The sequence below is a fragment of the Bipolaris zeicola genome (assembly GCF_000523435.1).
Source record: "Bipolaris zeicola 26-R-13 unplaced genomic scaffold scaffold_7, whole genome shotgun sequence".
Taxonomy (NCBI): domain Eukaryota; kingdom Fungi; phylum Ascomycota; class Dothideomycetes; order Pleosporales; family Pleosporaceae; genus Bipolaris; species Bipolaris zeicola.
Window position 1 is genome coordinate 199134 of NW_006912056.1, and position 21557 is coordinate 220690.

Genomic DNA, 21557 nt, shown 5'->3' on the forward strand with positions numbered 1-21557 from the left:
AGGAGAGAAGGGGAGGCTGTGTGACCGTCCACCATTACCACTCACAACACCAGCATGCCAAAGAAACTAACAACAGCAAACCCAGCATAAATGCTCATGGCCAACTTGCCATGCGCAAAGAAACCCGGAGCATTTACTCCCGCCGCCGCCGCACCAGGCGACCCAGAACTCTTTACCGCACTGCCACCATTACCACTACCACCGCTAACACCCGCAGTCCCCTTACCCGTAGCCGTCGGTACGGATCCCTGGCCATTCACGCCCGCCGCACTCAGCAAGGGCGTACAGGCACTCGCGGTAGCCGCCGACTGCGTCTTGGCCCTTCCGGAAAAGGAACACGCATCAGCGCGCTTATTCTGACCGATATAATACTGGTTGGCGACAAACGCGAGTTGATCTTTAGGATCGCAGCCCGAGTACGCGCCGTAATCGCCCTTGGTGGCGTTTCGCGCGATGCCGGCGCAGTACTTTTGGTTTGCACCGCAGATGTAGTTGAAGTCGTTGGGGTAGGCGTCTTGGTTGTCGGAAGTATATGTGCACTGGAGGCTGTCGAGCATGCAGGCGCAGAGTTGAGGGTTGACTGTTGGCGGTAGCGGTGAAGCTTGTGGGAGCCAAGTGCCACCGACGGAGGGACAAGCCGGAGCGGTGTTTGTGGGGTTGTAGTTTGAGCGTTGGGTGGCGGAGGGGGTGACGGAGGCGAGTTGGTCGCGGAGAGAGGTGAAGTCTGGGTAAGGGGAGACGCTGGCGTCGTTGTCGGTAAGTTCGACGAGGCCGTAGTTATTGGCGCCCATGAACCATTCGTAGACTATGCCACCGGAGAAGACGTTGGTCATGTTGCCGTAGAGAACGGGGACTTCGGTGAAGGGACGGCTGGTGGGACCTCCCGGGAGTCCTTCGATGCAGCCGTATTCGGCGAAGAAGACGGGGACGGGGTAGTCGGAGAAGAACTTCACGCGCTCGTCGTAGGAGGAGGCTGTGTAGCTGCTGTTGCCGCACCAGGAGTAGACGTTGTAGCCCCAGAAGTCAATGGAGGTCTTGTTGCCTGCGTCACCGGGCTGGCAGGCAAAGTAATGAGCGAGCTCGTTGCGGGAGGGTACATCAGCGGTAGCATAGCCCACGCCGAGAGTCTTGCGGTAGTTTTGGTTCTGGATGTACGTCTTTGTGTCGCGGACAGCAGCCTTGACAAAAGCAGCAGCAGCAGTTTGGTTATCTGAACTGACGTTCTCGTTGCCGGCGAAGAAGCCAATGACGTTCTTGTACTTGCTCAGCGAGTCAATGACGCCCGTGTACCTGCGGTAGAGAGTGACATCCCACTCTGGGTCGTTTGAGCGAATCGAAGTAGAGGGTTCGCCCAGGTCTGAGACGACGTAGATGTCGGCGCTAGCCAGCTGCGCCATGCAGTCGTCATGGTCCTTGGTGGGGTCAATGGCATAGACACGGATGACATTGGTGAAGAGCTGCTTCAGGTAGGGAATGTCTCGTCGGCAGGCAGCGCCGTCTGCAAGGGGGTCCGTGTAGGTGGCATTGGCGCTGGTAGAGCCGTTGGGACTGTAGTTTTGCTGATAGGCAACGCCCTTCATGAAGCTGCGAGATGTGTCAGTGTGACGTAGTATGCGATTGCAAGTAAATCACCACTTACAATTGCGAGCCATTGTTCGTGTAGAAGAAGTGCTGACCAAAGACCTCAATCTCGGGAATGTCGTCGTAGCTAGCAGCCTGAACGCTACTGGCAGCGAGCGCCACCACTGTAGCTTGGAGCACGCTCTTCCACATGACGGTTGCAGTGGGCGTGGGTAACGAATGTGAGAAATTATCAACGAGTGTACAAGGGCGCAAAAGCCTTCTTGTATGTAGGGGTGTTTGTGTGCAGTGGTGGTGAACAAAGACACGGATGGCTGGCTGAAAGACTGACTAGCTGTTGGAGAGACCGGGGGTGACGGGTGTTTTCATATGCCAGGGACGCGTGTCTCTGGAGGGGCAGGTTTTACAGCATGGGGCTGCAGGTAGTACATACGGGCGAGCGTGCTATTCTAATCACTTTAATGGCGCTGGCCGGGCCGAGGGGACGACGACGTAATAGGATGGTGATGATGTTGGTGGTGGGTGAGTGGGGCTGTGCTACCGGCCCACTTCTCTCTCCACTGATTCCTGGGCTAAGCTTTGCGACCTGTGGCTTGGTCTGGTTGGCTTCCCCGGATTCTGCCTGGCGACGTTGCGAGCTGCCGTTCGTCTAAGTAATTCTACTACATGCACCACTCATCCATCATCCATCATGCTACAAGCTGTCACTCCCATTCTTCTCATCGCTTATGGATGGCTGCGGCACCGAGTTGACGCCCGGTCGTAAGGCCAGCATCCGGCTTCCCGAAGGTGCGCCACTTTCTGCCGTATCCAATGCCGTTTAGCGTGGCCGCGCGCCTACACGCACTACGCGTATACAACAAATATACTACTCACATACGCACTAGTCTGCTCTTCTCAAGCACCTACCCATGTCTTCACCTACGCCCATAATAGTACTCGCCCTTTCTCGTACTTCATTGTCTTATCACCGACTCTTTGCAGTTTCTCAAAACACTGCATCGCCTGCCATGATGACTCCAACGCCACGAGAGGAAACACTACAACACCTTCGCTCTCTGCCCTATATACCTGACCGGTTTTTGCTCAAGCACCAGCCTCAGGATGTGCCACAGCCATGTTATAATAGACCTCGGTGTCATCGCGGCATCCGTTGAGTCTCACCTCCCGAAACGATAGCGTTGGACCAACCCGGATTCTGTGCTTGACGCACCATTTCACCGGCTCCTGTCCAGTAAGGCCGCCACAATTAAACCCTCGTGGCGCAGCATCGCATCCATCCCCTCGGAACTGCCGCGGTTTATGATGCTTATCCTGCTAAGCTTTGATGTCGTGCTGTGATATGCATTAGCTGTAACCAACACTTTGCACTAATGGCTAAGCCCACTAGACTCAATAATCATCGGCTGGGGGCCATGAACAGTAAATATCAAGATGAACCAGTTCAACAACGTTGGCCCGAGGAAAACACCAAGCGTGTGTCAGTGTCCAGCATCTGAAAGGTTTGACACTCGAGAATGACAAGCGTTCGAGACTTGAAACTTGTCGTAGGGACTTGGCCATGGGTCTCCCGGAGTCGACAAGACAGTGCGAAACTTGAACGTGCGTTGGTGACTAACACCAGTCAGAACCACAACTGCGTAATGTGGCGCAGTCTAGTCTTAGATTAAGATCTCGAAAGGAGCCATAGGGTATTTAAACCCCTACAGCCCAATTCTTTGTTCGAAGCCAGGGCCAAAGAAAAGATGCCTGACACTATCACCGCAACGCAGAATTCAGGCTACAACCCTGCCCAGTACCCAAGACCTCTGACAACGTGGCAGCCATAGCCTTAGCGTTCTTATTCATATTCGTGATTCTTCAGTCGAAACGTTGCGCCTGCTTCACTCGCGTCTTCCCTCCGGAAATGTCGAGTACCGCGACCGTGGCGTTCGTCGTTCCGTTGCCTAGGCTGAGCGCATAAACAGAGTCACCTGCAGTGCAGAGATCACCAGCACCCTCAACAGATGCCTGCCGAACCGAACTCATCATAATGGCAATCGCCTCGAGCAAAGCATCAGTGATGAAATGGGAAGAAGAATCCTTGGGTGTAGCCGGAGATATAAACACCACCATGCCCTTGATCGAGCCTCGTACTTCCTTTGTACAAACAGTCTCCGCGCCGCCTTTACGAATCGTTCAACGAGTAAATGTTTAATTACTTACTATTCTCTTAGCAGTCAATCTATTCCTAATTTCTGAATCGGCATGATATAGTATCTTACCTAGGTGGCTTTGGGCCAAAGCAAATCATATACATCGAAGACATCTTGTCCCTCAGCCAATGGTAAATTACGACACGCTTCACATGCACGCGGAAAAATCAAGGACGCCTTGTGCCTAACAATTTCTGACGGATGCGTACAAGCGGGATCGGACATGCGGTGAAGACGAAACCGTGCCTGTATCAGAACATCAAGTGGGAAATGCCATGCCGATCCTTTCTCAAAGGCGTAATTTTGACTCGAGAACCAAGGCTACCTGTTGCAACTAATGCGCAAACCATCCAGCTCTTGGCGCTCGGTTACTGCAAGTAGATGCTTGTGGAGCTGCAGCTGGAGTAGGGAGTGGGGAATGGGGAAGGGGGCGGGAGGGTGAGCGGCCGCCAATGCGACATCTGCTTCAGCAATTTTTTTCTTCCGACCAATTACGTTTGGTAAGATGGAATTGCGACGGGATTGGAGATTGGGTGCAGGAGGGTTTGGGTTCACATATAACGCATTGACGAAGGGGTCGGGAACCCACCCACCCCTTAGCGCCAGTGCATAACGGGCGCCATCTATCACCCTCGGGTCGTTCTGGTTGTTGCAAGATTAACAAATCACATTCTTTCTCCAACTCCAAGGTTCAACGAGGGAACACGTTCTTTTTTGAAGCTGCTTACAGCCTTTTCGACCTGTTTTTTTTCTCGTTGCTCCCATTTTGCTGTTGGACGAAACACCGACCTGAATATCACCAGATGAGGAAATTCGCATTTAAGCCTTTCAAGGGCGACAAGACGGTTCCTACAGATGGTATGTTCCCCGCTTTTACCTGTTCACGCGGGCCGGGAAAAAAGCAAAGTGTTAAACCATAGCCTTGTCGTCTGACACCCAAGGCAGATCCCACAGAATCTCGGAACCCAGTACAAAAACGACGAGAGCAAGTTCGTAGGGCACAAAGGTATGTCTCTAAACGTTCTCATTTCCCATGCAGCGTGTTCTGCATATGTTTGCTGCCAACAACATCCGATGTTGTTTCTTCAGGTTCCTTTAATCTAACATGACACTTAGAACCCACCGCGAGCGAAAAGAAACATACATCGCATCTCTAGAAAGCGAAGTTGTTCGCCTTCGTGCCAAAGAAGCACGTCTCGAGTCAAAAATCAAAACACTTTATGCCGAAAATAGTATCCTAAAAAAGGGCTCGACACAACAAGACGTCCCGCTACCCACAGAAACCGAAGCAGCAGACGAGATCATAAGTCTCACCGTCTTCCAAGAAAACAGCATCACAAAAAAGGGAAGCTGGCGAAAACAAATCTCCGTCACCCAACCCCACAAGCCCATCACAAACTTCTCCCAACCCGTCTCCCCGCCTTCCTCAAAATCCTCATCGCACTCTTCCACCTCCCCAACCCCCACACCATCACCAACCACCCACCTTGGCGCCCTGGACCCGGATATGATCGGCATGGACTTCGTCCTAACTCTCGAATCCCCCTGCCTCTCCCACACCGACATCTCCCCAATCCCCACCCCACACCACCCCCGCACCTCCTCCCTCCCCACAACAACCGGCCACGCCCTCACCCTGTCTGCCTGCCTCCTGCACACGCACCCTTCCCCACCGGGACACCGCCAGTACTCGCAAACGCCCTGGCGTGCGCCCCGCTCCTCGCTCTCCCACGTGCTCAGCATATCGTCAAACGTCCCGCTGGCCGATGGCGAGGTAACGCCAGTCCAGGCTTGGGAATATGTAAGACAGCATGCGGCGTTTAGTGGGTTGGAGGTGGGGAGGTGGGAGATGCTGAAGGAGAAGTTGGTGGGGGCCGTACGGTGTTATGGGTATGGGGGTGTGATTGAGAGGAAGGTGTTGGAGAATGTGGTTTTTGAGGCGTTTGTTGTTGGGAGGATCTTCTGAAGGGGGTGGGGTTATTGGAGTTTGGGCAGGTTAGGGTAGCTTGGGATGGGTAGGATATAGTGTTTTTTTTCTATTGGTAGTATTACAGGTGGTTGGAATATGGGTACAGTGGTTGATGCCACCGCTATGAAATCTAATGTCCTTTTTCTATGATCGAGTCTTTTTTATGCTTGGTGTTGCTACAGCCCGACAGTGTGCAGCCTACGTATTTGCTTCCGGATTTCTGGAGCTGAAGCGGGCGGGAAGACATCTCCAGCAGTTGGCCGCGGTCTATGCATCTGCCGTGCTGGAGTTGGAGGAGTAACATGTCGACTCGTCTCAGTAGGCTGCTTACTCACTCCACGCGGTGTACGCCGTGTTTCATACTCAATATCCTCTCCATCCTCTTCCTCAAGATCTTCTATATCATCCTCCAGCTCCTTAAGCGCCTCATCAGCCGTCTTCATCTTCCTCTGGTGCGTTCTCACAACACCACCCCACAGCGTCTCCAAATCCGTTTCCGCTCTCTTCTCCTCGGTAAACATTTGCACCACCACATTAACACCTGGCTTGGCATCCCTGAACCCGACAAACTCTTGTACATTGTCGCCGGGCATATGTGTATCTTCTGGATGCGCTTCTAGTTTGCCCAACGTACAGCAGATCCAGCCCGTGCGAATACCGTCGTCGATATTACCTTCTGGTATCGCTCCGCCAACATTCGCCAGCATACGCATTCGTTTTGCCTTGCGCCTCAACTTGATCTTCAGCTCGTTCCGGCCAAGCAGTCCTGCGGCGTTTGCCTTCAAACCGTGCTCTCTCCGTAGGTACCGACAGAACCTGTCTGCTGCTACATGTAAGTGCTTTTCTGACCTGGCTGTTGCGATGATCATGATCAGCTTGGGGCCGAGCGCTGGTGGGGGGTCGAGGTGCCGTAGGTCGAGAAGCTCTAGATCGTCTAGGCCAGCTGTGACGGAAATGTAGTCGAGGAGGGTTTCGAGGAGTGGTGGGGGATTTGTTGGGAGCGCGGGTATCTCGGCGGGTTGTTGGACCGGCAATTGCACGGATGATTGCTGTTTGAGATACCATGGAATAGAGGCATCTTGTGTGGAAGGCGTTGGCGTAGCCTGTTCTAGATTGCCGAAGGAATCTGTCGCAGGGTCGTGTGCTTCGGAATTGGATGTCGTTTGTTTTTCATTATTGCTTAGAAAAGCGAATTCAGGGTCTTCAGCTGAAGAATTGTCTTTTTGCGATCTTCGAGACAGGCTCGTGCTGAATGCGCATTGTGGAGGTTTCAGAGGCGAGGCGCGAGATGTTATGCGGTTGGTCTTTGGTATTATTGGCGATGGACGTGCGTTTGCCTTTGAGCACGAATTACAGATAAATCTCGAGGAAACAGCTCTCGAAACCGACATTTTGAAGCGCAATGGACGTGCTGCAGCGTAGGTGGCGTTGAAGTTGTGACATTTCTCGATGACATGGGATGTTTTGCCAACCCCTGCTAGCGCATGCAACACAAACGAAAGGATTATGGCTGCCGTGGCGCTGCTTTCCAGCTTTCCATTGGCCGATATGCTTTCACGTGATGATAAGACCCTTATCAGTCCCGCAGCGGGCAGGAAATTTTGGCGGGGTCTTGGTTGAGGGTGAATTTCCAAGCAAATTCGCCACACATTTCGACTCATAAACACTCAGATTATTGCTCTCCGTTTTATACCCATATAATTTCCCTCTATTACGGCCAGAGGATCTCCAACTACCTTGACCACACTGTTGCTGCCGAATCTCCTTGCCAAAATGGACGGCACAATGACTGACGCTCAGTCCTTTGCGCCTGCGCCTAAGAACGCAGCGACAATCCTCTGTGCCGACTGTGGCGCCCCTGTCGACGGAACCATATCTGGAGCCTTTTGCTACGACTGTATAAAACTCAAGACCGATGTTACCGGTGGCATCCAGCGTGAAGCCATCCTGCTCATGTGCCGTGACTGCGACCGATGGCTCTCCCCACCCTCGACTTGGGTAGTCGCGCCCCCAGAGTCGCGCGAACTGCTCGCTCTGTGCCTTCGAAAACTGCGTGGACTGAATAAGCTAAGAATTATCGATGCGAGCTTCATCTGGACGGAGCCGCACAGCAGAAGGATAAAGGTCAAGATCACGGTGCAGTCGGAATTGAACGAGGGCGCCATCATGCAGCAGACCTTTGAGGTCGAATACACGCAAAACTACAACCAGTGCCCGGATTGCGCAAAGAGTTATACACACAACACATGGAGGGCCTGCGTTCAAGTGCGACAAAAGGTGCCACACAAGAGGACCTTCTTGTACTTGGAACAGCTGATTCTGAAGCACGGCGCACACAAAGACACCATCAACATCAAAGAAGTACACGACGGCATCGACTTTTTTTTCGCACAAAGAAATCACGCAGTCGCCTTTTGCGACTTTTTGAAGGCCGTCATCCCTGTCAACATCAAGAGGTCCGAGGAACTCATCTCGCACGATATCCACACGTCAACCAAGAACTACAAGTTCTCGTTCTCATGTGAGATTGTGCCTATTTGTAAAGATGACCTTGTCGTACTTCCCATCCCACTGGCCAAGAAGATTGGCAATATCTCACCTCTGACACTCTGCTCACGCATCGGCACATCTGTTCAGCTCCTTGACCCAGCAACACTACAAACTGCCGACGTCGCTACCGACATCTATTGGCGGACGCCATTCCGACCATTGGCAGACGTGCAAGAGCTGACGGAATTTGTCGTCTTGGATATCGAGCCCTTGGGTAAGCAATCTGGACGCAATTTTCTCGCAGAAGCAACCGTAGCACGCGCGTCCGATATGGGTGTTAATGACACAACGTATTACTGCCGAACACACCTCGGTGGTATTCTCCACGTCGGCGATTCGGTAATGGGTTACCTGCTCGCCAACACAAACTTCAACAACGATCTTTTCGATGTCCTTGAACAGAATAACAAATACGCCTCGGCTATTCCAGATGTGGTCCTCGTCAAGAAGTACTACCAGCGGTCCCGGAAGAGCAAGAACAAGCGCAACTGGCGCGTCAAACGCATGCACAAGGAAGAGGGCGAGATGTTGCCTCGCAAGCAAGACCAGGAGAAGATGGAGCGCGACTTTGAGATGTTCTTGCAGGATGTCGAGGAGGATCAAGAGCTGCGACAGACAATGGCACTCTACAAGGCCCAGCAGCAGCGCGATGCCGACGCGATGGAAACCGAGAGCAGTCTTGGTGATGACGAAGATGAGGGCATTCAGATTCCGATGGATCAGCTACTTGACGACTTCGAGGATATGAAGATGGAGGACTAAACGCGCAAACGCACGTGGGAGTTTCGATCAGTTATTTTGGCGTTTTTGTTGCATTTCAAGGCGTTCCTTGCTGGAAAAGTGGTTACTGTCACTCGCAAGGATGTGAGTATTCTAGCTTGTGGTGGCTGATATCTGGCTGCTGAAGATAAGATGAGAAGAGTCTAGTTGATGGACGTTTACCCCTGTGCGGGCAAATCTGGCCGTAGACTTGCCGAAACGGGACACGCCTAAGATTACTCAATCATCCTTAGACTCAACTGTCACTGTCACGGACATGAGCGTGAGCTAGAGAGCCGACTTGACGGCAAATCTCCTGACACTACAGCGAATTCTAGTCGCAAACTCAACAATTGGCATGCCGTGAGACGGCGGTGATCCTCGTTGACGGTATATAAGCAATAACATTATGCCCCATCAACAGCTGCGACCCGCACGACAAAGTTTCCTGGGCCAGTGCATTACTCGAGCATTAGATTCCAGCCAGATCTTTGTGGGGTCATCTAGCAGGTAGGGCGTACTCCACACGGACCTTCCACGTGCGTTTCAACAGGACAGAGCTTGTGGTGGCGGCGAGAAAAAAAACTTCTAGCCTAGGAAGAAAGAAAGCCATCGCCTAACTGCGTTTTGCCAACATTTTGACAGCGGCTGAGGCGCTTGGAAACTGCTCAGAGGCTTGGTCGGTCGGCTTGACTTCTTGTATGAGAATCATTCGTATTCCAAATCTAAGAGAACACTATAATACCACCAAACTACTAGCACTGTCAATCAGGGCAACGAATTTATTTTATTTTCAAACTGAAGATCATGACCCTGACTCTGAGCATGAGAGAAGCAGCTTAGGCCACATGGCACGGCGATGTGCATGTCGCACCACTGCTGCATTGGCACCCTTGTAAGGCAAGCCACCCCGGCCTAACATCATGATGTTCGCCTGCGCCGAACGGCTCAATGACCATTTACGATACATCTATGGGACTTTGTTCCACAGATAAGTACTCCTTCGGCCCTGTCGGGGATCACATGGGCGGCCACGACCTTCACCACGGCTCGGGTTACATGGATCTGATCGCTTACCCCCGCCCCAAGACTTGTTTCCTGAAACTGGGCGAACTAGCATCTGGGTGCTGTGTGTAAAGAGGGGACGACGTGCATACTCTAGAGGCTTATTTGCCCTAAGTACCTCCAAACTGTAATCATCACCGACTCCATCCGCTGGCGGACCACACCTCTTATCTCTAGCTCCTTTAACGTCACCAGACTATCATGGCAGACGATACGCCTGCCATGAAGGATGAGTTCACCTCCATCATGATGAAGCTGTTCCAGAACCCCCCGGACCCTAATCAGCGCATTCCCGTGTGGAATCGCAAGGGAACGATCTATGGTATCACTATCCCGCTGCAGGTACCGTTTCCACCAACCCCCAACGATGAGACGCCGACAACCCAAACTAAACACTGACAGGTCCTCTGCTGGATCTTCGTCGCAGGTCGTCTTCATACACGTCTACGCGTGATCCGCGAGCCTGGTCTCGATGATCTCTTTGTCGTACTGGCCGCGCTATTCAATCTCGCCGCGCTCATCGGATTCCTGATTAGTACGTCTTGCTCTTATTTTCAGTTTTTCTTTGAAGAACATCGTCTAATTGTGTTTCTTACAGGTTTAAACTATGGCATGGGTCGTCACCTCATCTACGTTATCCCCGTGCTCCAACCAACCATGATCACAATCTACATCAACAACGCTTCGTACCACGCCACCACCGTTTGCATCAAAATCTCGCTTCTCCTTCAGTACCTGCGCATGTTCCGCAACGGCGTGCGCCGCATCGTGTGTAGGGTTGTGCTTGGGCTCGTCACTGTGTGGGCGCTGGTCTTCCTATTCATGGCTTGGTTCCCGTGCTTCCCTGTTTCTGCCTTTTGGACCAGGTCGACGGGTTCAAAGTGCTATGGCTACGGTTATCATTCAGTGGGTGAGGCGAAAGCGTCGGTTCTGGCTTTTGCGGGAACGAATATGATGTTTGATTTGATCATCTTTGCTATTCCGCTCACTGAGTATTTTCGGAACAATCTGAGGCGCAAGGAGGTTATTGCTATGACGGGACTGTTCGCTTTCGGCGCAATGTTGGTATTTCGATTCGGTTTGGCGCGATGATAGCTAACTTTTTTACAGTGCTGTTTTGATGTCGATTCTGCGTCTCTGGGCTACGTTCAGGCACAACAAGGATTCGGTTCAGAGTTTCGATTTCGTTTGGTAAGGAGCCGATTCTCTTGCTCTATAACTCTGAAATAGAACTCTCACTAACGCTGGATTGTATAGGTGGTATCCCGAAGTCATCATCATCTCCTTCCTCGAAGTCAGTTTCGCAATCATGTGCGCCTCGATGCCCATCTTCTGGCCTACCGTCGTCGCCAACTGGGGACACATCTTCATCACCAACGAAGTCCGCGTCACATCTCACGAGCGCCTCGATAGCGTTACCCAGGACCAAATCGAACTTACGAGGGCTGCATCGTTGAAGAGTGTGGATAGCACCAAGGGCTTGACAAGAGCGGAGTCTGAGGGAAACAGTCCGTATGATAGCGGATATCTCACGCAGCCAGGAAAAAATGAGCTGTTCTCCACTATGCATGTAGAGGTGCGGCCTCAATCGCAAAAGTCGCGGGACAGGCAAATACATATGGAATAATGTACAAAATCAATTGTTTCATTGAGTTCCACTTTTACTTCTTTGTCGATATTTACATTACAGGTGCGACAGATACTGGGCTAATCTAGTGCATATGCCGGCATTTTGCGCATCCAAGCAAAAGCTTGACACCACTTAGTATTTCGTGTTTCTTTTTGCATACTTAGACATCGAAAAACATTTGATCATTTCCAATGTTTCACGACAGATAAACCACGAGCTATCAAACAAATACACATCTAATACTCCAAACTTCTCCTCTTCCCACTATCGCGCAACTCCGACAACTGATTAACTTTCGCAACTTCTACTTACTTTACGATCCTCAATCCCATTACTTTATCCCCGACCGGCTCCCTGTAAATCGCCAACGCTTCCGTCTCTACTTTCCCCGCACCGTGCCTCACAATCCCTTGGAACTTCATAAACTCTAATTTCTACTGCCGACAAGAACAACAGGAACCTATACGCCCATCTCCCCCCCGTCGCGCCTTGTGGCAAAATGCAAACTTGAAACGATATTGTTTCGAAGCAAGTGTCTTTTACTTATGCCCGGCTTGACCGGCCCAAATCCATAAAACAATAATACAAAAAATATAGGCATTTTGATGTTTCGTTTTCCGTTCTTCTCTCAAGGTTTGTACACAACAGCACTTCCTGGACTCGATCGCGTGGGGGGAGTGTCCCCCGCGTGTACATGCTCAATCTGGGAGTAGCGCTTTCTCGTGTATGTTGCATAGCAGGAAAGTAGCGCGCGTTTGGTCGGCTCGTTTTGACTTTTCGGGCAGGGAAGATGGTTGTGCTGGTTATAGGTGGTACCCTGTCTTAATACTGAGCAGGGGGGTTGGTATATGTTGGGAATCGTATTGGACGGGGATCGTAATGCTTGGTTTCCGTGAACTGCATCATCGGGAGGCTGGGCGATGGCTGGTATTTGAGTTTTTGATGACGATGATATCTATGTGGGTATATGGTATAAAGTTTATTCTGAGGGTTGGTTTGATGGGAGAGGAGAGTGGTGTTTCATGATTTATAGGAAGGCTGTCTAGATAAGTGGGAGTACTTTGGAATTGCAGCGAAAATGTACTTACCTGTGATGTGCAGTAAATGCAGGCGAGCTCCTGCCAGCCGCAGGGTATTTCCTTACAAAATCTGCATGTCGTCGCTGTGATCCATTGAATCGACCCCAGAGGCATATCACTGCATACACTCCTGGTCTGGTCCAGACTCTCCATATCTCCAGAAGTCTTAAGTTGAATGCTGGACCTTGCCCTCTTGTTTTTTGTGTGTTTTACAAATCAAAAACTTTACATGAACAGTGAAAGGGCGATGCGTTCAGGTTTGAATCAAGTGATCTGGACGTAACAGCAGAGCACGCAGTGCAAACCATGCGCATCGCTATCAGGAACTGATAATTATGCATCAGGACTATTAGAAGCAAGGGGCAGAGCGAGTCTGCGATGATGTACTCTTTGCAGTGTTTAGTGCGGACGCTTGCGCTGGTAGTTTGATTGGTGTTGCATGTGAGAGACAGCTGTCGGTTTATGTCAGACGTCTACGCAACTGACATATTTGATAGTGGCCTGATTATCGTGGTTGACAGGTGATGGTTGTCGATTAGTGTCGCTGATGAGCGATGGTATGCTACCTTCCATATGATTGTGGCTGACGGGCGACTATGCGCTAGTCGGCATCGCACTTATACTTACCAAGCTGTGAATGTTACTTTCCATGGGCTATCTGTACACAAAGATAAGTAGCCCTTGGAAAGCTGCCACTGTATGATTACATGGCAAGCCAAGAAACCCCGCACCACGTTGCACGCCCCTTACGTAGGCTTGCAGTCGCACGTGTAGGCTTGGAGTTATATGATAGGAAGAATGTGTGTGTTGCTTATCTCTGTTTTCTACCTTCTTCATTTAACTATCTGTGGTGCAGTTATATCTATTGCTTCAGACTCATCTGAAGTCATCACTTCTACGGGCTCGTAAAGGCTGCGGCATATGATAATTTCCAACCAAGTCCTCCTTCTCTCTTCATATCTATACGAGTTTAAAACGACAAAACCTGTATACTAATTATGAGGGGAATCGATCCAGAGATCGTAAACACTACGCAGGGAATCGGTGAAATGGTCGACTGGCTCGTCACCTTTGCATCGCTAGATTCACACTCGCCAACTCTATGCATAGATCTCGAAGACGTGAACCTCTGCCGCGAAGTGTCCGTTTCTATCCTCACCCTCCTATTCGATGTCATTGCCCTTCGCAACCATATCTACTTAGTCGATGTTCATACACTAGGCGCACAAGCGTTCAACACTGCCGGTACCAAACAAACAACGCTAAAAGATATCTTTCAAAACGAAAGACTCACAAAGGTCTTTTTCGACGTTCGTAACGATTCGGATGCGCTATTCGCGCATTACGGCGTCGCGCTGCAGGGGGTCGAGGATGACCACCCCATCCCGAAAGTTCTTGAACGGCCTGACCAAATGCCTTGAGAACAACTTGCCGACGTCCCTTGATAGTAGCAAAATAGCTAGCTGGAAGCTAGCTAAGGAGATAGGCGAGCGATTGTACAAGGTCGAACATGGCGGCTCGCCTAACGTGTTCAACCAGCGTCCGATTCCCGAGGATATAATATCTTACTGTGTTGGTGACGTTTTGTACCTACCTAATTTGCGGAGTGGATATTGGAAACATCGGAACGATCAGTGGAAAGCCCTGGTCTGTGAAGAATCCAAAAAGCGCGTTGCGATGTCTCAAAGATCAGACTACCAGCCACAAAATCCAGCTAAGGTGATGGCACCGTGGAACAGTGAACAGAATATGCTTTTGGATCAGTGGAATTATGTACCTCGCAACAGTTCCTTCGACTCAAACGATGATCTGGACGATGGCTGGGATGATGACTGGGACGATCGTGGGGACAGCTGGAGGGACTTTGCCGAAGATTGGGATCTCTACTATTCAGACTGAGCCTCTTGAACTGGTTGCCAAAAGTTGGATACTTTGGTATCGTGTCAAAGCGTGCAAGCCTTCGCGTTAGTCATAGTGGTGCGTTACGCTTCATCTTCAAGTTACACGATGGCCGTATCGGAAGCTGGTTGCGGCTTCGGTACTCTGCATCAACAGTAAGCACATTAGACAGTGACTTGTTCCTTGAGCTTTCGGCCGTCTGTATATTCTCTTTAAAATCCATCAACAACCCAACCTAAAAGTATCAACTAGTGGCGCCCATGAGCGACAGTCGCACACTCGTGCCGCCCGCCAGTGGCAGTACTGTGGTTGTGTCGGATGTCTTCCGATCCGACCGTTGTCGATTGGTGTCGCTCCCCCCCCTGCCCCAGCGACACCAATGGGATCACGGCCGATTCCAAAGCAGGTAATCCACATCGCACCCGTCTCGAACGCATAGCTTGATCCGATGCGTACTTCAATCACTAACAAAGGCCAACAGTCTCAACTGAACGATGATGAATTCAAAGGTGAGCCAGCCATGCCGTCCATCCGACTTTCTGATGCGAGGAGACATTCAAATAACTAACTGCAGCCAATGCACAATGGAAGGTGCTGCGCGCATCAACTCTACATGGCTGCAGCAAATACAATTGTCATAAGAAATCGGAACATCTATCATCACAAAACCTTTGCCGCGAACGACTGGATATCCCCAGGGATATGGCAAGATTTTGACGAGCCGAGCCTAGTCGGTGAAGGATTGAACTACAACTCTAGTAATTGTCCCGCCTTGGCTACAACTACCGGCATTAGGCTATATGCAGGTGTCACGTTGATGCTGGTAACGCAGAATAACAGATCCGAGCTGACGAAGAGAAGTCCCCCTATAACATCAATGCATCGGGTGGTCATCATCTAGTTGTGACTTTTTCATCCTTGGATTTTAAGTGCACGCTCCAATATGGAGCACGGAAGAGACTTCCCCAACAGTGACAAAGTGACCGTGGGGGCTAAATTGCCGCATCACCATGGCGCATATCTTGTTCATCCTTCAGTTGCCTTTGTTGGTTACTCCCGGTCCTTTGGTAATCTAACAAGCGCCCCAAATATCACCCAGATCGCCAGCCTTGTACGCACTTTCATGCGACCCCTCACATTCTCTTAGTTGCTTGTTCAGAGAAGGTTATCCTTTGACACAAGTAGGTCCAACCGGCAATGTTTTCCACACCGGTCTTGAGTCTCGTTGCTGGGCTGGGCCTAGTATTCTCAGCCAATGCTGCGCAGTGTTCAGCGCGAGTTAGCGAGTTCGATTTTGTACGCACAGTTGCAATCAGAATCAGCAAGGATACAGGGCTCATGTTTACTACAGATCATTGTCGGTGGTGGCACAGCTGGTATCGCATTAGCCACTCGGCTCAGTGAAGGCCTTCCAGAACATTGCATATTGGTCATCGAGGCCGGACCAGACGGACGTAATGAAGAGCGAATATACATCCCAGGTCTAAGAGGCTCTACCTTTGGCTCCGTATACGACTGGAGTCTTCCAACTGTACCTCAGATTGCAGCAAACAACCGGACTATTGGCCATAACCGGGGAAAAGTTCTCGGTGGCACTTCTGCCCTCAATCTTCTTGTCTGGAACCGCGCTACCGTCAAAGAGTATGATACTTGGGAAGAGCTAGGCAACCCAGGCTGGGGATGGAGTAACATGTATCCCGCAATGCTCAAGACGGAAAACTTTCAGCGTCAAAACGGCTCGCCACAATATGGCGAAGATGGCGTGGGCTATGGCGGCCCAATCCAAGTCGCTTTGACCGAGGATCCACCACCTCATCTCCAGGCTTGCATACCGACCTTGACCAATCTCGGGGTGAAGGGGAATCTGGAATCATTGAATGGAAACAACTTGGGTGCCATGTATCAGCCAGCAACATACCGTGTGTCTAATCATACACGGTCGTACTCGGTGGACTATCTCCCTGCAGCTGGCAATAATCTGGTATTCATGTTCAATACTACTGTTCACAAAGTTCAGCTCACGAAGGACGGCTCCAAAGTAACGGGTGTCATCCTTTTAGACGGTACCGTTGTCAAGGTCACCAAAGAAGTCATTCTTTCAGCTGGTAGCCTGCTATCTCCCAAAATACTAGAACTTTCTGGTATTGGCCAGAAAAATATACTAGATAAGGCCGGAATAAAACAAATCGTAAACCTCCCTGGTGTAGGTGAGAATCTTCAAGACCACCTCCGTATCCAAACAACATACGAGCTAAAACCTGACGTTCCTGGCGTGGACATTCTCAAATACAATACAACACGAGCAGCCATAGAGTTGGATCTATGGAGGCAAAAAAAGACCTCTCTCTACCAATACGCCGGCAGCTGCTACGGCTTTCTAAAATGGAATGAAGCACTCGCCAGCGACGAGAAGCTGCTCCAACTCGCCAAATCATCCGCCAACATATCCAACCCCATCGACCAAAAGAAACTTGCTCTCCTAACCGACCCCAACTCCGGAGCCCCAGATCTCGAAGTCATCTTCGGAGACGGCTATATAGGAACAACCGGGTACCCAAAGAATGGAACAGTCGGCTACGGCAAGCAATACGCTACGCTTCTCGCAGGAGTCCAGCACCCACTTGCTAGAGGATCCGTTCACATTAACAGCTCAGATCCTGCGAGCAAACCTCTTATCGATCCAAGGTATTTGGGAACACAGTATGATATCGAAGCCCTCGTATCCGCAGCAAAGTACACGCGCAAAATGGCGAATACGGCACCGTTTAAAGACCTCTGGGTTTCTGAATTTGATCCTGGGATGCGCACCCAGACGGATGAGGAGTGGGAGACATATATCAGAAACAACGTCTTTACCTTTTATCACCCACTTGGTACGTGTGCCATGTTGCCGAAGAAGGATGGCGGTGTGGTGGATCCGCAGCTTAGAGTGTATGGGGTGAGGAATTTGAGGGTTGTGGATGCGAGTATAATTCCAGTGATTGTTTCGGCGCATATTCAGACTGCGGTTTATGGGATTGCGGAGAGGGCGGCTGAGATTGTGGTTGGAGAGTATCGCTGAAGGGGAGGAGAAGAACAATTCCTTATATGGAATCATGAGGGACTGCTGGGACCATGTTTCTTTGGATACACCACTGTTTTCGAAATCAATTTATATGAGTTTCTACATATGTCGTTTGTCTCAATTAGCTATCCGCTAAAGGTTTTCTCATATATGATTTGATTCTGGTTTACACTTGAGTAGATAATATTTGAGTGTTCGATTTTTTCACATCAGTGCCTAGAAAAGTATTCAAAGACGAATAAAACAATCACCATGTACATGTCAAATACACTATACGTAAACATGCACTGCAAAACTCGTACCCAGCTCCCCGGATTATCGTATATAGTAAACGATAGACAAAATTCCGAACGCCAAATGGAAACTCGCAGAAGAAACCCTCAAAGACCGCAAAACTACAAGAACATCCTATCACTCCAGCAGTTATGGCCCTACCCGAGCAAAAGACCGTACACATGCATACAGTCATCTCAAACAAAAGGCAGAAATCAAACTCGGAAACAGAGAAGCCAAACCCGATGTCTACCAAGCACCCTGGGTACCCCAAACTCCACATACAAAACATACAAGATCCCAGCTATACACCCACATGACCGTCTCCCTCACTTCCCACAAATCTGACAGCAATACGGCATATTATGCTGAAAGCAATATCCCAGATCTGAATACGCGGGCGGATACGCATACCTCACGCCACCCTGCTGCCCATATACCACGGCCCCACCCTGCATACCGATCCTCAACTGCGCCAGCGCCCTCTGATGCTGATTCACCGCCGTCGCTACCATCACACTATGCACCGCCAACATGCCCTCCAGATCCTCCTGCTGAATATCCGCGCTACGCATCTGAAACGCGTTATCCGCCTCTTGGTTCAGCGTGCGCAGGCTGCTAAGCTGCGCGACGAGTTCGCGGCGGCGGGCGGCGAGGGATGCGTTGTGGGCTTCTAGGGCTTCGACGCGCGAGGTCAGGGTGGAGATGAGGCTTTTGAGGGAGAGGTTTTCGCGTTCTAGAGAGGAGATGCGGGTGGTTTGGTCGGTTTGGATTTGTTGGAGGACGCGGAGTTGGGCGCCGAAGCCGAGGGGGATGGCGATGGGGATTAGGGTGGATGTTGTGGTGTCGAGGGAGGGGGGCGGTGGTTTTGTGGTGCGTGGGGAGATGTTGGGAGTGTGCATTGGATGGGTTGGGGGTTATTGAAAGGTTAAAGAGTGTGGTTGGAGTGTTGTGCTAAGAGTGTGATGGGTAGAGCATATGGTTGTACTGGACGGGACGGACTTCAAGAATTGACGCGTTGTTTGACAACACTTGCAACTAGCCTTTTTGACAAACGCGTGGATGGAACTAAAAGCTTTAGGCAGCAGTTATGTGGGATTTAATATGACGTAGCGGAAATTGAGTAGATGAAAGCGGTCAGTGAAGATGCAAACGGTGCGCTATTTGGCGCCACTTGAGCATAGTATAGGGTTTTCACTGCGTCAAAATTCATTACAAACAAACCCACTAGAGATGAGAAAGAAAAAGAATGAAACTGTGAACGGATGTCTTCTATTTAGCACCCAAACTTTCAGATGCATATTTAATAAAGTCTGGAGGAAGTCATCGCACGTTGTATAGCCAGCCCCTTAGACTGTACAGATAAACCAAAACCAACTACCTCAAAATCTACTCCAAGAAAAACGTCGTTAAGCTCCTCGGCTTTACACTCGCGGTAAAACTCTTTCCACTAACATTCACACTCCCCACCAACGTATTGTTATGCGTGTTATCCGCCAAATACGCCGTAGCCTTTGCAAACGCCTTCAGACTACCATTCAAACTGATATGAACCTCTCTCTCGTAGTGCGCTTCATTGATGACAGGGATCGCAAGCGTCCCATTGACATTTTCAAAGGCCGTTACCTTCAGGTTCTCAGCAGGACTGCGCGCGTCAATGCGTACGGAACCTGGGCGCGCGAAACGGAAGTAACCTGCAAATGCCCATAGGCGACGGGACACTTCAAATGTATTGCCTTGGAGACGGACAAGGATGGCGTCACTGCCGGATGAGTTACCTGGGTTATCTTGGGCGCACCACCAGTGAAGATATCCGGATGTGTGGCTTAGGACAAAAGCTTGGTGCCTGTTTCGCTATTAGTTTTCATTCACTGACTGATAAACACGATGCGACTCACATATAGATAGCCCATTGAAGTCCTTCAGCAAGCTGCCCAGTGGTGTCCCATGTGGTATTGAAATTGCCGCTTCCATCTGACCACTCCGTCTCCAAGTTCGGCTGGCCCTGAGTGTTGAATGGCATCTCAGGCATGCTCTGGTAGTTGTGCCAAGTCGCGACATCATACAACTTTCCGCCACCAGCTTGCTCCAGCTCATACAGTATCGTGCGTTCTTGGCGCGCGCCTGTAGCATCGCAGCAGGACACTTGCAGGTCCTTTCGATACTTCTTGACCGTTGGGTATAGATATTGCAAGAAATCCTTGGCCTGGTATCCGTCCGTGTCCATACTGGCATAGTAGACAGGATTGAAGTCTGGCTCATTATACGCACCAATCATGCTGACGTTGATGCCTTTTTCCTCGTACAACTTGACATATTTTACAAGATAATCTGCATATGCTTGACGCCAGTCATGAGTGCAGTTGGTCCCTCGTACACCGCAGATAAGACCACCGTTGACGTCTGTGGCACCCGTTTTGAAGCACCCTGGAGCTGACCACGCATCTGCATAAATGAATAGGTTCGGATTTGCTTTAAGGGCTTGCTGAGATAGCTTCAGTTGGCAGCTATCGGCAGTGGCATCGTTGGCTCCTAAACCAGTATAATTGAATGTAGAGGATGGTGTTGCCGGACAGCTACCGAGAATGCCGTCTGAAAGGCTTGATCCAACACGGTTACGAAGGATCGAAAGACCTCCAATGTTCTCATTGAAAAGGTAGTCGCTGACCAGCTGTTGGTTCGAAGGCGAAAGACCTTTAGACCCGGTCTGGTCGCATGCAACATTGAAGGCTCCTGAGCAACCACCACCAATCATGGTCTGATATCTGACTGTCGCATCAATAATGACTTGGACGGGCGGGTCTTTCTGGCTGTACACCCATGGTTGCGGATACAGTTGTGGAAACGGTTGAGCAGTCACGCTGCCTACGGCGATGAAAAAAAGAAGGATAGACATGGCCACTGCAGGCGCTGAAGAATATGGCAGTGTTTAGTGCTGCACCCATCTCCTTTTATTCACTTTTGCAGTTCGACTTCAACCGATGTACACAGAGTTCCAGTCCTACATGACGACATGATGATCAGCGTGTGCTCTGATTTACCCAAATGCCACGGAGGACTCGGAAGCTAGGATAAAGTGGAAACAAGCTTGTTTCTCTTCAGGCTGTGGGGAGTGAATTTGCACCTAAATCCTCGGTAATCTCCTCTTAGCGATCTAATGTTGGGCCGTCGCGGGTCAAGAGCTGGGGTAAGACGGGAGATGAGTGGGGATAAAATCAAGCTTTCTCCAAGATGATTAGCGGGAATGATCGGTGGTGGACAAGCCTTCACCGGCTATAACTTTATTTCCTTGTACATTTTAACCGGCTGAACTCTACAATGTGCTTTCCGTTGGACTTACGCAGACATTCATCCTGATAATTTAACCCAGGTTGCTGGAAGATTTACTTGTGCTAATGCAATGGGTATTGATCCTTCAATATTGGTTTCGCCCCAACCGCAATCTGCTTCCTTTCTATTAAACGATACGATGGGTGTTGTGTAGTCCTTTTGC

At 50.4% G+C, this 21557-nt stretch overlaps 10 protein-coding genes across 10 annotated transcripts; 4 read left to right on the forward strand and 6 right to left on the reverse strand.

Moving 5' to 3' along the window:
• Positions 1–41: 41 nt before the first annotated feature.
• COCCADRAFT_22338 (carbohydrate-binding module family 43 protein) lies at positions 42–1773 on the reverse strand (the record flags this gene model as incomplete). Its single annotated transcript, XM_007709276.1, has 2 exons — positions 42–1584; positions 1640–1773. The coding sequence occupies 2 exons, from the start codon at positions 1771–1773 to the stop codon at positions 42–44; spliced, it is 1677 nt and encodes a 558-aa protein (XP_007707466.1).
• A 1668-nt stretch (positions 1774–3441) lies between these two features.
• On the reverse strand, positions 3442–3612 carry COCCADRAFT_83506 (uncharacterized protein; the record flags this gene model as incomplete). Its single annotated transcript, XM_007709332.1, has 1 exon — positions 3442–3612. The coding sequence occupies one exon, from the start codon at positions 3610–3612 to the stop codon at positions 3442–3444; it is 171 nt and encodes a 56-aa protein (XP_007707522.1).
• Positions 3613–4579: 967 nt separating this feature from the next.
• COCCADRAFT_22339 (uncharacterized protein) lies at positions 4580–5742 on the forward strand (the record flags this gene model as incomplete). The annotated part of the gene is made up of 3 exons (XM_007709277.1): positions 4580–4634; positions 4722–4782; positions 4893–5742. 3 exons carry the CDS (start codon positions 4580–4582, stop codon positions 5740–5742), a joined length of 966 nt encoding a protein of 321 aa, XP_007707467.1.
• Positions 5743–5921: 179 nt separating this feature from the next.
• On the reverse strand, positions 5922–7136 carry COCCADRAFT_83625 (uncharacterized protein; the record flags this gene model as incomplete). The annotated part of the gene is made up of 1 exon (XM_007709333.1): positions 5922–7136. One exon carries the CDS (start codon positions 7134–7136, stop codon positions 5922–5924), a length of 1215 nt encoding a protein of 404 aa, XP_007707523.1.
• Positions 7137–7530: 394 nt separating this feature from the next.
• On the forward strand, positions 7531–9057 carry COCCADRAFT_83505 (uncharacterized protein; the record flags this gene model as incomplete). The annotated part of the gene is made up of 1 exon (XM_007709334.1): positions 7531–9057. The coding sequence occupies one exon, from the start codon at positions 7531–7533 to the stop codon at positions 9055–9057; it is 1527 nt and encodes a 508-aa protein (XP_007707524.1).
• A 1263-nt stretch (positions 9058–10320) lies between these two features.
• COCCADRAFT_22342 (uncharacterized protein) lies at positions 10321–11746 on the forward strand (the record flags this gene model as incomplete). The annotated part of the gene is made up of 5 exons (XM_007709278.1): positions 10321–10461; positions 10522–10654; positions 10718–11180; positions 11230–11310; positions 11377–11746. 5 exons carry the CDS (start codon positions 10321–10323, stop codon positions 11744–11746), a joined length of 1188 nt encoding a protein of 395 aa, XP_007707468.1.
• Positions 11747–12377: 631 nt separating this feature from the next.
• On the reverse strand, positions 12378–12981 carry COCCADRAFT_22343 (uncharacterized protein; the record flags this gene model as incomplete). The annotated part of the gene is made up of 2 exons (XM_007709279.1): positions 12378–12704; positions 12838–12981. 2 exons carry the CDS (start codon positions 12979–12981, stop codon positions 12378–12380), a joined length of 471 nt encoding a protein of 156 aa, XP_007707469.1.
• A 2943-nt stretch (positions 12982–15924) lies between these two features.
• COCCADRAFT_32682 (GMC oxidoreductase) lies at positions 15925–17788 on the forward strand (the record flags this gene model as incomplete). Its single annotated transcript, XM_007709298.1, has 2 exons — positions 15925–16023; positions 16079–17788. The coding sequence occupies 2 exons, from the start codon at positions 15925–15927 to the stop codon at positions 17786–17788; spliced, it is 1809 nt and encodes a 602-aa protein (XP_007707488.1).
• A 605-nt stretch (positions 17789–18393) lies between these two features.
• Positions 18394–18900, reverse strand: COCCADRAFT_79749 (uncharacterized protein; the record flags this gene model as incomplete). Its single annotated transcript, XM_007709335.2, has 1 exon — positions 18394–18900. A coding segment is annotated over one exon (507 nt), but the record flags the coding sequence as incomplete, so codon positions are not given.
• A 553-nt stretch (positions 18901–19453) lies between these two features.
• Positions 19454–20960, reverse strand: COCCADRAFT_1030 (glycoside hydrolase family 30 protein; the record flags this gene model as incomplete). Its single annotated transcript, XM_007709246.1, has 2 exons — positions 19454–19910; positions 19963–20960. The coding sequence occupies 2 exons, from the start codon at positions 20958–20960 to the stop codon at positions 19454–19456; spliced, it is 1455 nt and encodes a 484-aa protein (XP_007707436.1).
• Positions 20961–21557: the final 597 nt, after the last annotated feature.